This window comes from Maylandia zebra, linkage group LG3, assembly GCF_041146795.1.
Source record: "Maylandia zebra isolate NMK-2024a linkage group LG3, Mzebra_GT3a, whole genome shotgun sequence".
Taxonomy (NCBI): Eukaryota; Metazoa; Chordata; class Actinopteri; order Cichliformes; family Cichlidae; genus Maylandia; species Maylandia zebra.
Genome location: NC_135169.1, coordinates 9,732,020 through 9,748,685, shown reverse-complemented (window position 1 = coordinate 9,748,685; position 16,666 = coordinate 9,732,020). Strand labels below are relative to the sequence as shown.

The 16,666-nt window shown below is 40.1% G+C and overlaps 1 protein-coding gene across 1 annotated transcript in view; it reads right to left on the bottom strand.

The window, feature by feature from the left end:
• The window catches only part of LOC112430901 (protein NLRC3-like), a 45,539-nt gene that overhangs the window by 7,487 nt on the left and 21,386 nt on the right, over nt 1–16,666 (bottom strand). The window contains exons 3-4 of the mRNA XM_076879336.1: nt 16,155–16,405; nt 461–499 (exon numbers count right to left, since the gene is read on the bottom strand). Coding sequence (XP_076735451.1) covers nt 461–499; nt 16,155–16,398 — 283 coding nt within the window. The 5' untranslated portion in view covers nt 16,399–16,405. The remainder of the gene's footprint in view (nt 1–460; nt 500–16,154; nt 16,406–16,666) is intronic.

The window sequence follows — 16,666 nt, the reverse complement described above, 5'->3', positions numbered from 1 at the left end:
TGATAAGAACTTTTCTGGAGTCAGCTCATAAGCAGAATAAAAACATCTGAAATACTAGAAATCTAAATTACGACCATTTATACTGTGCATTAAATGATCTCAACAGGGAACGCTAACTTGTCAGAAACTAAATTTTAATTCAGACTGACCCAAGCTCTTTAGAAAGAATAACACTTACAGTCACATATCACTAACACAATGTAATAGTGGGGCATGGGGAGCTAGATTTCTTTCCTTTATTTCTCACCCTGCCAGCATCTCATAGTATCCCCCTCTGACAAGAAATCTAGTCAATAGAAACCTTGTAAAATTTAAATTGATGAAAGCGTGAGAAATAGGACAACAAAACAGAGAAAGCCGCAGTTGGGAAGTACATTTTCATAGGGGCACTAATAGTTCTGGCATGTGTTATATATTGTCAACAATATTACTTCACACTGCTGAAATCTTGAACTCTTACCTTCTTTACCTTGTTTCACCACAACTTGTGAAAATTTACCTGTTGAAGGAAATCTGAAATTATGAAAAGGTCTTTTGTTATATACAGACACACACTGTAAAACCAAATTGTAAAATCAAAGTATTTTACTGCGTATGTTACAGTTTTGTACTGTTTTCCTACAATATCATTAAATTTACATAAATAGAATGTGATTTTATATGTCAAATGTAAAATAACATAAAATCACTGTAAATGTAATAAAACATAATTCTCTTGTTTTTTAAATATATTTTTCTGTACATATGCATATTTAGATTGTTAAAATACTTTCACAAATATTTGTCCGTTATTTGAAAGATTGAACTGTTAAATTCAAATGTAAAACTATGGAAAAATATAAAAAAATGATCTAAAATATAATGAGAACAATTAATTATTAAATGAGTATTTGAATTATAATTTTGCTGAAAATGTCATCTAGCTCTTTTTCAATAATTCAGAGGTAAAGAGTGAAAATATAACTAATAGGAATAAAAACTAAAAAAAAAACATAAAACCTTGCACGGCCACACTGTGCTAATGATATATTTTTAAAAATAAATGTAGGTAGGAATTGCAATTAATATAAATCTCAAAGTATTTACAACATTCCTGAACAGAGATAGGGCTCTGCACCTGGGGTAAGGACACGGTCATGAAAAAAGTGTGACATGCTATTGGATGTTGGGACACATAACGACATGAGGAATTTGAACTAACAACCACAAGGTCACGTGTATGGCTTGGAAAGCGCGGAGGAAGAGAGACGCTGGTGAAAGATCATCCATGCACTGCTGCAAGGCAAGTATATCAAACTCAGCTTAGTAGAATTAACTTGGCATTGCTTGACCACTATGGCTCATAGTTTACTGAGACGGTAAAAGGCATGGAATCCCTAGCTATGCAGGCAAAGCACGCCATCCGTCAGTATAAGGTGTAGTTAGACCAGCCGCTAGCTTGCTGGCTAGCAGAGTTGTTTGATAATTTGTTAGCTGCCAGCTTTCTGTGACCGTGTAAACACAGCAGTTGCTACGCGGATAGTTTCTACACCGCTAATACCCATTAGGGGCCCCACGACAACAGCTGCCACTGATGCATTTGTCTCAATGTGAAATTAAGTATGCAACTTAAGAGTTAATAGGCGACCTGTTCCACTCTAGCTCGTGCGCACCAACATGTGCTGCGTGATGAAGTGAGGGAAATAGAAGTAGCCCACTGTGCTAGCTTTGCCCTGTAAAATGTAATGGACATGTAAAGGATAAGCCAAGTATTTTCTTTTATTTTGTAGAGAGGTAGTAGACCTAAGCAGATGAGGTGAATTATTTGACTACATATAAACGTACATTGCATGCCTGTATTTGGATTTTGGCAGGTTTCATGATTTATAAGGTTTTTTTCTTCCTCTGCAGATTAGTGGCGTGAGTTCTCAAATTTATTCAGTAAGCTGTAAAGGCAAGTATTGTGCTGCATTTAAGGATGTCAAAAGATTACGGCTGTCACAGTTGTGGTGCTTTAATGTAAATGTTTGGGCACCTATGGTCAAAATTTTGGTTCATATGAACAGTTAAGCAAGTGGAAGATGAAATAATTTCCAAATGGCATAAAGTTACAGATGACATTTAATTTTAAATAAAATCATTTTCATATTTTTTTTTTTAAACAGAAAAAGAAAGGGCCCACAGCAAAAATTTGGACTCCTTGCAGTTGACCGGGGGGCCCAAACTGCATGCCAGTGTATATTGATATACATCAGTTGTAACATTGCAGTTTGTTGTTTGAGTCATGTGTGGACTTGTTTTTTTTGTCCCTTTGTCTCTTGTTCAAATACACAACAGGAAACTCTACTTTGGCAGCCGAGCACTTCATGTTATCTGTGGACCAGGCAATTGTGAATGGCCATATCACTATCTTCAGCGACGCACTTATCCTGATGTTTGGCTCTTACTACTGCATGAACATTTCTTATCCAGTAGCCCAAGCAGCAACCTTGGAATTCTAGCAACGGTAAGGTGGCACCAGTCAATTTTATGCATTAAAACATAAGAATGATGAGACAGTGAAATCTAAAGTTATGCAATCCAAATTAAATCATCAGATCTCCTTTTATTTGCAGCTAAAACACATAAGACTGAGCAATGCGTTTCAGATGGCTGTCTCTGTAATATCCTTGATTCATGCTCGTGTCAAGTTATAGAAAGAGACCTTTGAGTAGTAGATGTTCACAGATGTTTCACTACCCTGAAACAGCATTTGCAATAGACTCACAGGTTAACCAAATATCTTTGCATCACCTCTCTGTTTCACAATGACCTGTATGTCCAAACATGCACTCAAAAGCAAGCTCAATCTACACTTAGATTCATTGCAAATGTAAAAATCATACAGTCCAGTCCGTTTCTTAATGAAGTTGTTATTTTTCATTTTCTTTTTTTTTTTTTTTCATTCGACCGGTGCGTTAAGATAAACCCAAAGTGGAGTGGAACACGTCCAAGAAAAACCTTGCAGTCAATCCAAAGGTTCTGACATTGATCACCAAAATTGCAGACTACGAGTGGAGAGCATAAAACGTTCTTATTTTTATCCTGAGGATAACATAATCTGCTGTTCAGTAGCACTGGTCTTTGGTTCATGGTCAGTGTCAACAGCACAAGTGGCCTGCTTGATAGGGAAAAGTGAAATATAGGCTGCAAATCCTATTCACATTTAGCTAGCATTAGTGCTGGCCAGTTAGTATGTTACTGTCTGCTGACAGGCTTCTCTGTCACTCTGTCCTGCGATAGGTGTAGCATTGTCTTAAGTATTATCTTCATCTCAGTTCATTGTAATAGACTGACTTAATTTGTCAGTTAAGTATAATCAGCATAACAATGAGGCTTTTGTTTTACTCTAGTTGTTCTTTGCATATAATTACATTGCAGATTTCTCCAAGGGAGCGCAAATGGCCAGCAGCAGCCCTAAATTTGAGACGTTCAGAAAGCTAGAGCTACTTCTAAACCTGCAGGTTATGTGCCTCAATTAGTCCCCTTTTCGTTGTTCCAGATGTGGTAAGGCAGATTCGAGGTGGCAGTGTCCCCTTCTTTTGTGCTCAAATGTGCGTTTGAATTAGATTTTTTTTTCTATGTGCCTTTGTTTATGCATAAGTGTCAATTGGTCTTGGATTGTTCCAGGAAGGGTTATCTTTTTGTCAATAAAATCCATGTTAATGATTGGAACCATGTCTCATGTCTTATAAGTAAAATAAACATGTAAAAACTGCTCATACACAACATATGATCAAGAATTAACATAATCTTGATGTAAATATAATCAGGGGTTTTGTTTAATAAGGGTTCTTTGGATGTTTTGCTACTGTGATGGCATCAGCCACACAGGGGTAAATTAGTCCACTTTTTACTTTATTAATTTGCTTTGCAGTTTTCTTCATTAATCCTTTGGTTAAACCTAACACTGGTAACATTGTATGGTTTTTCCAAAATGTTTTGTTATATTAATTATGTTTCTCTTTCTTTGAGTTACCTGGGTTTGGGCGGTGGCTGTTTCCCGTCTGGGCAAAAGGCGTGGCTGAGGACTCTGGGAACAAAATGCCTGCTCAGCAGGACTAACCATGGGCTTACCAGGAGCAGGGGTGTTTTAGGTTTAGTTAGGTTATTCTGTGCTTAGTTAATATTAGAGTGTTTGTTTTTCCCCCCTATTGTGTTCAAATGGTTTGGCCAAATCATTATAAAAGCTACCCTTATGTGTCTTTGTAATGAGGTCAGTTTGTGAGTTAAGTTGTGTCTCACTTTATTTGTTTAAGTTTCTGGAAATTCTTTTTTGTAGTGTTATATTTAGTTGACCTCTTTTATGGGCCTGCTAAGTATGTTTTTGAATTTTGTTAATTTTGGACTTTTTGAGGGTTAAAATAAAGAAAACCCTTTTTGAAGATATTTTTTTTGCCTGTGTCCTCTTTGCTTTGGCTGCTTGGTCCCTCACAGTTACAGATAAAGCCAACAATCTTACAGGGAGCACACTTAATTCAAATTGGAAGTCCAGTACATATTCACGAAATCTACGTTAGATGACACTTTAGAAACTAAATTTATATGTGATATTTTCTAGAATCAACAGTAAATCGTAATTTTAAATCCAATATCTATTTTTTTGGCGAGTTTTTGACACGTTTTGAAAGAGAAATCAAATTATTTTTTGATGTATACTGTAGTAATGGACACAAAGACCGAGACTGTCCGAGCCGGGGCTCAAACCGGCAACCTTCCGATTACAAGGCGAACTCCCAACTCTTGAGCCACGATCGCCCAAGAGAGGGAAAGCAGTCAGAAATGAGTTCTTAGTCAGAACTGAGGGAATAGACCTACCAGAAGGCAACACTGCAGACGTAGAGGACAGAAGTACCTGGGGATCCCACAGGCAAATGGGAACCACGAAGAGGCCCCTAGGAAAGGCTGCAACCACCAAGTACCCTCAGAGGGTCAGGCAAGTCCTGAGGAGTCAGCTGAACGGTAAGAATAAGATCCAGGCTATCAACACCTACGCCCTGCCCGTGATTTAGTTTAGTCTTCAAAAAAAGTAACTGAGTTTGGCAAACAAAGTTTTTTGCAGCTATTTTTTTAAATGCAGCCAAGGCGTTTCTTAAATAAACATTTCAATCTATTTACAGAACAATCAGCTGTTCTGCATCAAATCTGATGCCACACAAATTATTTGTGCCGCTCCAAAAAATAATTTCTGTCCACTATGAGAAAAAGGAGAACAACAGCCTGATACCTGCAGGCCTGACAGCAGCAGATGTTTCACTGCTGTAACACCTGTAACACTCAGCAGTCGCCTCATTGTTCTGACACACAACACAACTACACTACACATAACTACCACGTTGCCATATCATTTTTTGATTGGTCGACATGGTACTTTTTTGGACGAATAGGAAAGGGATAGGGGGGTGGAGTTTGTTTTTGCTCACAGGTTTTCGAGCCTTTTTTCTTATAAAACACTGTTTTTACCTTTTATTCCCGCAGTAAATATAAACAACGATAGTGTTCAGGAAGAAAACCAAACATTACATATTATTTTTATCACAACTTTGGTTTTACGTGGCCGATCAACACAATTTAAAAACTGGTATAAAGTCCACACTTTGTCCGTCAGTTGTTCCGTCTGTCCTGCTCACATCTCCAATGGTTGTACACGTTGTCATTAACGTGGCTTCACTCCTCATCAGCCGCTTTGCTTGCTAAAACACCGGTGTCGGCACACAAGGACGCTGTCATAACCTGTCAACGATGGTGATTTGCTGCGTATATACGAATGTAAATCACATTATTGGCTGGACGATGGGATAAGGTGGCATCGTTCTAATCCCATATGGGAGCAACCAGTCACTCACTGACTAACACTGCAAAACAGAATTGTTAAAGTATCAATTTTATGCGCAACGCAGATTTTCTGTGCGCAGAGACCATGCCAGCAGTGCGCAATTGCGCACGTGCACAGCTTAGAAGGAACATTGCTCCTGACCATGCATGGAAGGTTTCGCCCCAAGTCCAGCACCCTGAGGCTGTATGCTAAGCGGAAGGAAGGAGGCTGGGGACGGGTGAGTGTCAGCACCACAGTCCATGAACAGACAAGGAATATCCACGAATACATCAGGAAGATGGCCTCAACTGACCGAGTGCTCAGTGAATACCTCAGGCAGCAGAAACCCAAGAAAGAGGAGGGAGACGAGGAACCATCATGGAAGGACAGGCCCCTGCACGGTATGTACCACCGGCAGATAGAGGAGGTGGCTGATGTCCAGAAATCCTACCAGTGGCTGGACAAAGCTGGACTGAAAGACAGCACAGAGGCACTAATCATGGCAGCACAAGAACAAGCTCTGAGTACAAGATCCATAGAGGCTGGGGTCTATCACACCAGGCAAGACCCCAGGTGCAGGCTGTGTAAAGATGCCCCTGAGACAATCCAGCACATAACAGCAGGGGGCAAGATGCTAGCAGCCAAGGCATACATGGAACGCCATAACCAAGTGGCCGGCATAGTGTACAGGAACATCTGTGCCGAGTATAACCTGAAAGTCCCGAGGTCAAAATGGGAGATCCACCCCAAGGGTGGTGGAGAATGACCGAGCTAAGATCCTGTGGGACTTCCAGATACAGACAGACAAGATGGTGGTGGCTAACTAACCGGACATAGTGGTGGTAGACAAACAGAAGAAGACGGCCGTAGTGATCGATGTAGCGGTTCCGAATGACAGCAATATCAGGAAGAAGGAACAAGAGAAGCCCGAGAAATACCAAGGGATCAGAGAAGGGCTCGAGACGATGTGCAAGGTGAAGGTAACAGTGGTTCCAGCGCTCATTTTAGGGCCTGCCAAGCTTGGTTAGTGGCTCCAGCAGATCCCAGAAACAACATCAACGATCTCTGTCCAGAAGAACGCAGTCCTAGGAACAGCAAAGATCTTCGGATTAGCTGTAAAACAGCCTGTTACAGTCTTACAGTGTTTTTTTTTTTCAATAAATTACATCCTCAAAAATGTTTTCTCTCTTAAACCAATCTTATAAACACTACATTTGCATAATGACTAAAACTAACACCACTGTATGAAAAATGGGCTATAAGGCAAGGTCCTTGATCATTAATATGCAAATTCTCATGACCATTGATCAACACCTACTGATTAATGCCAATTCATCAATGCTGTTGTTCAAAGACCGCTTATCAATGGCAATGAGAACCATTCACAGAGAGTTGGGGAATGGCTGCAATCACAACATTGTAAGATGGTGAAAGATGTACCCTTAGGCCCCCTCCGAGAGTCAGAGATGGTCTTTCCCTTTTTAAGTAAATGGCCTCCTTGACTTCCTGTCAGCAACATTGCACACATGGAAGCAGAGCAACTACAGATGAAAGTTTCGGCCTGTCTAAGCACTGCAGAGCCCACAGCATTCAGCATCAACATGGAGGACAGAAAGGCACTGCACTCACATCACTTAGTAACGACATTATATAATATAACATTATCATCCTTATGGCAGATAAGGGTAGGTCCACAGTTCTGCTAAACCAGAAAGACTATCATGAGAAAATCTTGCCACTGCTCAGTGACAGAAATACTTATGAGTCCCCGAAATGAGACCCAGGAAGTGGTTACAGGAAGAGGGTGATAGATTGTCTCAAGTAGTTAGAACAAGACAAAGCTATTGAGAAGACCTCATAACACAGACTACACAGGGGAATCTACACTAAATCTGTATGGTTTACCGAAGATACATAAACAGGGTGCAACTTTAAGACCGATTGTCTGTATGATCAACTCGGTCACCTATAACATCTCCAAGTTTCTGGCTTCGATCCTCAACCCGCTGGTAGGCAGCTCTGAACACCACATCCACAACACCTTGGATTTTGTTAAGAAGGTGAGAGATGTCATTATGGAGGCAGATGAAACCATTTAACCTTTAACCCTCTGTGGTACAGGGTATAATTGGCCGTTTTTGACTACTTTTGATTTTACCTCTTTATTTCACCTTTAAAATATGTTTGGTATCATTATTTTCAGCACAACCTCAAATATCTGAAATTTGAGTTATTTTTTTCATTTTGGCATACTATTTTAGCACAGTTGATCTAAATTCAGGCAAAAAATTCAAAATCCGAGTAGAAAAAAGTTATATTTTTTGCTGTAAAACCCACATCATGTTTAACAAATTATTTTCATAACTTGAAATGCAAATAGAAATTGTACATCTCTAAAAAATTATGCACAAGTTTTGCAAACAACAAAGTTATATGGTACTATTCACCTAAAAGTGCAGCGAAGGCCTCAAGCATTTTTTATATAACCATTTAAATCTATTTACAGAACAATCAGGTGTTCTGCATCAAATAAGAAGGCACACAAATTATTTGTGAAAACACTTTTTTTACTGTTCTTACCGCTGTAAACACAACTGTTTTGTTCAGAAAAAACATCGAGCGTATTTTTTTTTTATCATAACTCTGGTTTTGGTTGCATTTTCAACCCAAGTTGAAATGGAGACTCAGAGTCACTGCATCTTGTAGCTGTGTTGTCTTAAATTGGTCATGTGATTTTGACGCACCGGCGCGTCCAGCGACCCCAGAGGGTTAAGACCAATTGTGTCAGGGCTCTGTGTGTGGGCAGGCAGGGATGGAGGACCCAAACACAGAACTCGTGGACACTGAATGGCAAACTCAAAGAATCTCCGCTTTATTGCTGGCACAAAAAAAAACATAGAACACACTGAGAAAGCTATGACAAGAACACACAGGTTATTCTGAGGGTATGACACAATACTGTCACAGAGAAACACAGGGCTTAAAAACACAGAGGGATAACGAGGGGAACAAGGCACAGCAGGAGAACACAGCTGGGAGTAATTGACAAGACGAGACGGGAAGCAAAACTGAATACACTGACGTAAGACAGAGACCTTCAAAGAACAAGTCAAAGACGCAGACTTGAACTAAACGTACACTAAATACAAGGGCACAAGAACAAAACCTAAGAACTAAACCCTTAACCAGATTAAACTGAAACATAGACTAATAATAATAATAATAATAGAAATGATCAACAAAGCACAACAAGATGTTAAGAATATAACCCATAACACAAAATCAATCCAAAACATAAAAAACTCAAAATACTGGGTCAAAATGACCCAGAACCGTGACCAACTGTCTGTATGATCAACTCAGTTACTTATAACATTTCTAACTTTCTGGTTTCGATCCTCAAGCCATTGTGTTGAGAAGGCGAGAGACATCATTATGGAGGCAGACGAAACAACGGTTTCATTCGTTGTTACATCCATTCAATTCAATTCAATTCAATTTTATTTATATAGCGCCAAATCACAACAAAAGTCGCCTCAAGGCGCTTCATAGATACAGAGAAAAACCCAACAATCATATGACCCCCTATGAGCAGCACTTTGGCGACAGTGGGAAGGAAAAACTCCCTTTTAACAGGAAGAAACCTCCAGCAGAACCAGGCTCAGGGAGGGGCGGGGCCATCTGCTGTGATTGGTTGGGGTGAGAGAAGGAAGACAGGATAAAGACATGCTGTGGAAGAGAGACAGAGGTTAATAACAGATATGATTCAATGCAGAGAGGTCTGTTAATGCATAGTGAGTGAGAAAGGTGACTGGAAAGGAAAAACTCAATGCATCATGGGAATCCCCCGGCAGCCTACATCTATTGCAGCATAACTAAAGGAGGATTTAGGGTCACCTGGTCCAGCCCTAACTATATGCTTTAGCAAAAAGGAAAGTTTGAAGCCTAATCTTAAAAGTAGAGATAGTGTCTGTCTCCTGAATCCAAACTGGAAGCTGGTTCCACAGAAGAGGGGCCTGAAAACTGAAGGCTCTGCCTCCCATTCTACTTTTAAATACTCTAGGAACAACAAGTAGGCCTGCAGAGCGAGAGCGAAGTGCTCTAATAGGGTGATATGGTACTACAAGGTCATTAAGATGAGATGGGGCCTGATTATTTAAGACCTTGTATGTGAGGAGCAGGATTTTGAATCCTGGATTTAACAGGAAGCCAAAACAGGAGAAATCTGCTCTCTCTTTCTAGTCCCTGTCAGGACTCTTGCTACAGCATTTTGGATTAGCTGAAGGCTTTTCAGCGAGTTTCTTGGACATCCTGATAATAATGAATTACAGTCGTCCAGCCTGGAAGTAATAAATGCATGAACTAGTTTTTCAGCGTCACTCTGAGACAGGATATTTCTAATTTTAGAGATGTTGCGCAAATGGAAGAAAGCAGTCTTACATATTTGTTTAATATGTGCATTGAAGGACATGTCCTGGTCAAAAATGACTCCAAGGTTCCTCACAGCGTTACTGGAGGCCAAGGTAATGCCATCCAGAGTAAGAGTCTGGTTAGATACCATATTTCTAAGATTTTCAGGGCCGAGTACAATAACCTCAGTTTTATCTGAATTAAGAAGCAGAAAGTTAGCGGCCATCCAGGTCTTTATGTCTTTAAGACATTCCTGCAGTTTAACTAATTGGTGTGTTATCTGGCTTCATGGACAGATAGAGCTGGGTGTCATCTGCATAGCAGTGAAAATGTATGCTATGTCTTCTAATGATACTGCCTAAGGGAAGCATGTATAATGTAAACAGAATTGGTCCTAGCACTGAACCCTGTGGAACTCCATAATTAACCTCAGTGTGTGAAGAGGACTCTCCATTTACATGCACAAACTGGAGTCTATTAGATAGATATGATACAAACCACTGCAGCGCAGTACCTGTAATACCTACAGCATGTTCTAATCGCTCTAATAGGATATTATGGTCGACAGTATCGAACGCTGCACTGAGGTCTAGCAGGACAAGCACAGAGATGAGTCCACTGTCAGAGGCCATAAGAAGATCATTTGTAACCTTCACTAAAGCTGTTTCTGTGCTGTGATGAGCTCTGAAACCTGACTGAAACTCTTCAAATAAACCTCTGCAGATGATCTGTTAGCTGTTTGACAACTACTCTTTCAAGGATTTTTGATATGAAAGGAAGGTTGGAGATTGGCCTATAATTAGCTAAGACTGCTGGGTCTAGAGATGCTTTTTGAGTAAAGGTTTAACTACAGCCAGCTTGAAGGCCTGTGGTACATAGCCGATTATTAGAGATAGGTTGATCATATTTAAGATCGAAGAATTAATTAATGGCAGGACTTCTTTGAGCAGTTTTGTAGGAATGTAGAAATGTAGAAATTCTAACAACAGCTTATCAAGCTTAAAAAGACTCGTTGATGGTTTGGAGGAAGTCATTATTGAAGTTAACTCAGAAAGATCAATTGGAGAAAAAGAGTCTAACTTAACATCAATGGTACTAAGAGTAGCTGTAGATAATATTACATCTGTGGGATGATTATTGGTAATTTTTTCTCTAATGATAAAAATTTTATTTGTGAAGAAGTTCATGAAGTCATTACTAGTTAACGTTAAAGGGATGGTTGGCTTAGGCTGCTGCCCCCGCGACCCGGCCCCGGATAAAGCGGATGAGGATGGATGGATTGATGGATGGGATGGTTGGCATCTCTCTTCACTTGTATCCCAGTCATGGAAGCGTTGGAGGTAGTTCATAAGAGATTACAGGATGACACCAACCTCAGCAACAGGACCACTCTCAGCACTGACCAAGTGTGTTTGCTCTTGGAACTGTGTCTTCATCCCACCTATTTCACATACAAGGGTCAGTTCTACAGGCAGAAACATGGGTGTGCCATGGGTTCCCCAGTTTCACCCATCGTGGCTAATTTGTACATGGAAGAAGTGGAAAAGAGGGCTTTGCTATCCTACCCTGGAACACCACCAAGCCATTGGTTCAGGTATGTGGATGACACTTGGGTGAAAATCAAATCTCAGGATCTACCACATTTCATGGATCACATTAACTCGGTAGACCGACACATCAAATTTACCAGGGAGGATATGAAAAGTGGCAGGTTGGCCTTCTTAGACTGTGAGATTTTGAATGGGGGACATCTAAAAGCTGACGTGTACCGTGAACCTACACATACGTATTTAAGGTTTGACTCTCATCATCCACTGGAGCATAAAGGTGGTCTGGAAATGGAAATGGAAAAAATGGAAAACCCATCTGGAAACTACAACACAGAGAGAACACCATCCCCACAGAATAGGGGTGGAGGTGAACCCGAATACGGTATTCGGAAATGCACAAATAATGTGTTTTTTACGAATACTTATTTCACACAAATACTTTAAAAAAATATTTGTATTCGGGAACAAGAAAAAATGTATATCAGAAAGATGAGTTTCCTTATGAGACCACAGTACATGACCGGATGAGTGAGTGAGTGACGTGCAAAAAAGTGACTGACACCGGCTGCTCCACACAGCAACTGAGACGGCACAGTTGAGTAATAAAAGACTGAACTGCATCACTATTTTTGTTGAATAGATTGTTTCGTACCTTAACTGGGTTTCAGAGGCAGTTTATAACTTTGGTGAAGATCGGGAGATTAATCAGTTATGCTGCATTACTGACGTTATGCAGTCGGGTGCTCTCATGTTCGCTCTGTTTATGGAGCTCTGTTAGCTCGGCAATTTAGACCAGCGGCCCCCAAGCCCCGGGCCATGGATCGGTACTGGTCCATGAGTGGTTTGGTACTGGGCTGCGAGAGTTGAGGTTTGGGTGTGAAATTTATGTTTTTCACGGGTTTTTATTGTTTTTTATTGTTATTATTAGAGATGGCAGGATACCACTTTTTTATGTCCGATACCGATACCGATATCATAAATTTGGATATCTGCCGATACCGATATGAATCCGATATAGTGTTTTTTAATCAACAAAACTGTTTTTTAAAATATCTTGCTGCATTTTGCAAGTCTGCAAGTTCATACTCAAGTTTAAAACAACAACTACACTAAAGCTATCCTGTTATACCTGTATACAAAAAAAATATTTCATAGTTCAGCAATACTGATCAATCTAATAAACTTAGACCTACACCATCCTCCCTATTCTGGTATTTTAAAGAGTACTTAGTGTAAATATTAAGCAACCTAACTAATAGGGTTCCGACTCCCAGCAACAACAAAAATAAAAAAATAAAAAAATAGGGAACCACCCCTCACGCGCCACCTCATGATGTTTAATCGACGTAATCAACCTTAATTTGATGCAGTGTGAAAAAAAATGCACAGAAATCAATCTTTCTTTCTTTCTTCAACAAAATTGCAGACTGCACAGATGGTACCTTCCCAAAGGAAAAAGTACTATAGCTTACTAGGGTATATATATTAGACTTAATAGTCACTATATACAGTAATGGACTTCTATTCATTTTACATCAAATTAAAACTTTGGGTGTCAGATAATTATTTATTAAAAGCTAGACATTTTAAATGAGAATAAGAAAGAAAAGTATGTCTTTGTGCCCCCTTTTCCCAGTTAATGCCCTATCGGCCCCCCTGGCTAAACTTTGCTAGATCCGCCCCTGCACAGTTACCAGCCGTCAGCTACGTAGAAAAAGATCCTCGAGTAGAAAGTAATATTAAATAAATTGTAACAACAGCTTATCAAGCTTAAACGTGCTGCTGTTGTTCAGCCGCTGGTTTCCTCTTTCTGGTGCAAAGTGGACCAAAAACAAACAAGAGAGACGGACTCACGACAGAAAAGCCGATCAGCTGATCATTTAAGCAGTTTCACGATTGAAGTAGGAGCAGGAGAGCGAGAGGCAGTCGCTCGTTAAGCTTAACGTGGGAATGCTTTACAAACATTCAGAGATGGACTTACACACTTGCTTTACTTCTCTCGGGATAACTTTGTCGGAGATGAAATGCTGGGTTGGTAGCGAAGCTCCAAATGCTATCCAGACCACCGACAGGTCCCGCATGCCACAGCCGCTCTATCACGTGATGCATACTGCTCCGACGTGCTAACGTTCTGAGGCGAGTTACGGCGTGTTGCAAGTTTTGTGAGGTGCTTTCGTGATATTTAATGGATCGGATTACATTTTTTATTTTTCTCCGATATCCGATCCAGTAATTTAGGTCAGTATCGGACCGATACCGATACGTAATATCGGATCGGTCCATCTCTAGTTATTATTTAATATTTTATAATTAATTATTTTTTTTACTCAGTTGTATATAGAATTTGTATTCTATTTTTATCCTATTTTCTATTTTATTCTATATTATTCCACTGTATAAAGTATTTTATTTTACTTTATTGTATTCTGTACACGGTGGCACGGTGGTTAGCACTGTTGCCGCACAGCAAGAAGGTCCTGAGTTCAATTCCACCATCAGGCCGGGGTCTTTCTGTGTGGAGTTTGCATGTTCTCCCCGTGTTTGCGTGGGTTCTCTCCGGGTACTCTGGCTTCCTCCCACCATCCAAAGACATGCAGCTTGTGGGGATAGGTTAATTGGATAATCCAAATTGTCACTAGGTGTGAATGCGCGAGTGAATGTGAGTGTGAATGGTTGTCTGTCCCTGTGTGTTGGCCCTGCGACAGACTGGCGACCTGTCCAGGGTGTACTCCGCCTCTCGCCCTATGACAGCTGGGATAGGCTCCAGCGCCCCCCTGAAAAGGATAAGCGGAAGTGAATGGATGGATGGATGTATTCTGTACAGTTGTGTACAGTATTTTATTCTTATTGTATTCTAATTTTTGCTATCTAACTTTTGCACTGTCCACTTCCTGCTGTGATGAAATAAATTTCCCACGTGTGGAACTGATAAAAGTTATCTTATCTTATCTTGGTTAACTCAGTTTCCCTGGGTCTTTTACTTTCAGCGCTGCAGATGAAACCAAACTGTTATGTATTGTGTGCAAAAGTCAAATCAGCAGAGGCAGAGATATCAAACATCTTACAACATCTGCTATGCATAATCACCTGCACTTAAAGCATCCTCTCCTGGTGCTGTCTGCCAACCCCCCCCCCCACCATCTCCTGGTGCTGTCTGCCAACCCCCCCCCCCACCAGCACCAGTTCATCATCACAGCCATGTTCTGCCCCTGCAAGTCAGTTTCCCTGTCTGTTCAGCGTCCTCCAACAAGGACGGGTGGTGGTGGAGTTCATAATGTTCACAATGGTATTTTATTAGTTGTTGGTTTAACCATGGGTGAGGCTATTATGTTATTTTCTTTTCAATTACGTTCCTTCTTACATGTTCATTGTTGGATTTATGGAAGAACATCAACTAATATTGCATATCCATAATTATTATAATGGATATGATTAAAGAATACTTACATTATAATGTTAATTAGAAGTGTAACGCAAAAAAACCCGATTTTTACGCCTATTTTGAATTTTATTCAAATACATTTGCAAATACAAATACTTTTCCCTCCTCAACAAATACAAATACAGATAAAAATACCAGCTGCTTTTCACATCTATACCACAGACACAGCAGCCAGTGAAGCAGAAGAACATCACATCAAGAAGGCCCTGAGTAAATGTGGTTATCCCAGCTGGACATTTGTCAAAGCTGAGAAGGCGCCTAAAGGAAGCTCCAGGATGATCCAGGAGAGAAGGACAACCGCTGCTTAAGTGAAAAAGCTTAGTGATCCTGTATATGCCAGGAGTATCGGAACAGTTGAGATGCATTTTCTCTAAACACCGCATCTCCATGGCTTTTAAATCGGGTCCCCGACACAAACAGAGTAACATAGTGTACACTGTTAAGTGCAGGAGGATTGCCAGGATCTATACATCAGGGAAACCAAACAACCTCTGGCTAAGAGGATACACCTAAAGGCCAGTGGACGCTCTTTCAATGATGAGGATGTAACATCCTGGACAGGGAGGAACGCTGGTTTGAGCGCGGAGTCAAGGAGGCCATTTACGTGAAAAGGGAAAATGCTCCTTGATCAATTTGAGACTTTTATATTTGCATATAAATGATCAAGGAACTGACCTCACAGCCCATTGTTCATACAGTGGGCTGGTTTCATTTTTTGTGCAAATGTACTCTTTATAAGATTGGGGGAACCTGCAGTCAGCTGAGACTGAAGAAGTCACTTGGATGAATGACGAACAGAATGAATGATGAACAGAATCAACCTTTTGGGGATTTCTTTACATGGATGATTAAGCAGGCATCACGACATAATTCAGCCAAAATTTCATGTTTCGTGTTATTTTGTTTACCCCTTACTGACTTGTTTGAGTCTTGACTTTTTCCAAAATCTTCTTTGTGACTTCCAAAGCATCTTCAAATTTGTATTTGCTGATCATCAAATTCACTGTCTCTGTGTTATCAGCCGTCTGAAGATCAGTCTTTGGGATTACTGGTAAACCGCCCAGTAACTGAGGTTTCTGTAGATACCACTTAAAATATTTCAGTTCCTTTTCTCCCAAATCTCCCAGCGTTTTCAGAAGTTGTGTCTGAGCAGGTTCCTCCATCTTTGAACTGTGAAAAACACAAAATGACTCATTTATAAACAAAGAACACATCAAAGTCAGTACGTTTTTTTTCCATAAAGTTGATCCAGTCAGTATTCCTCTTTACACAGTCTTCAATGTTTGTTAGGGATTAGTTAGAATCTTCTGATCTTGGCTGATTAATTTCTTGAAGTTTATATTAAATGAGAGATACATCCACCACTTCATTTTCTTATCTGCATTTTAAATTCAGTCTCACAGAATGAGAGGGAAATGAATTAGTAAATCT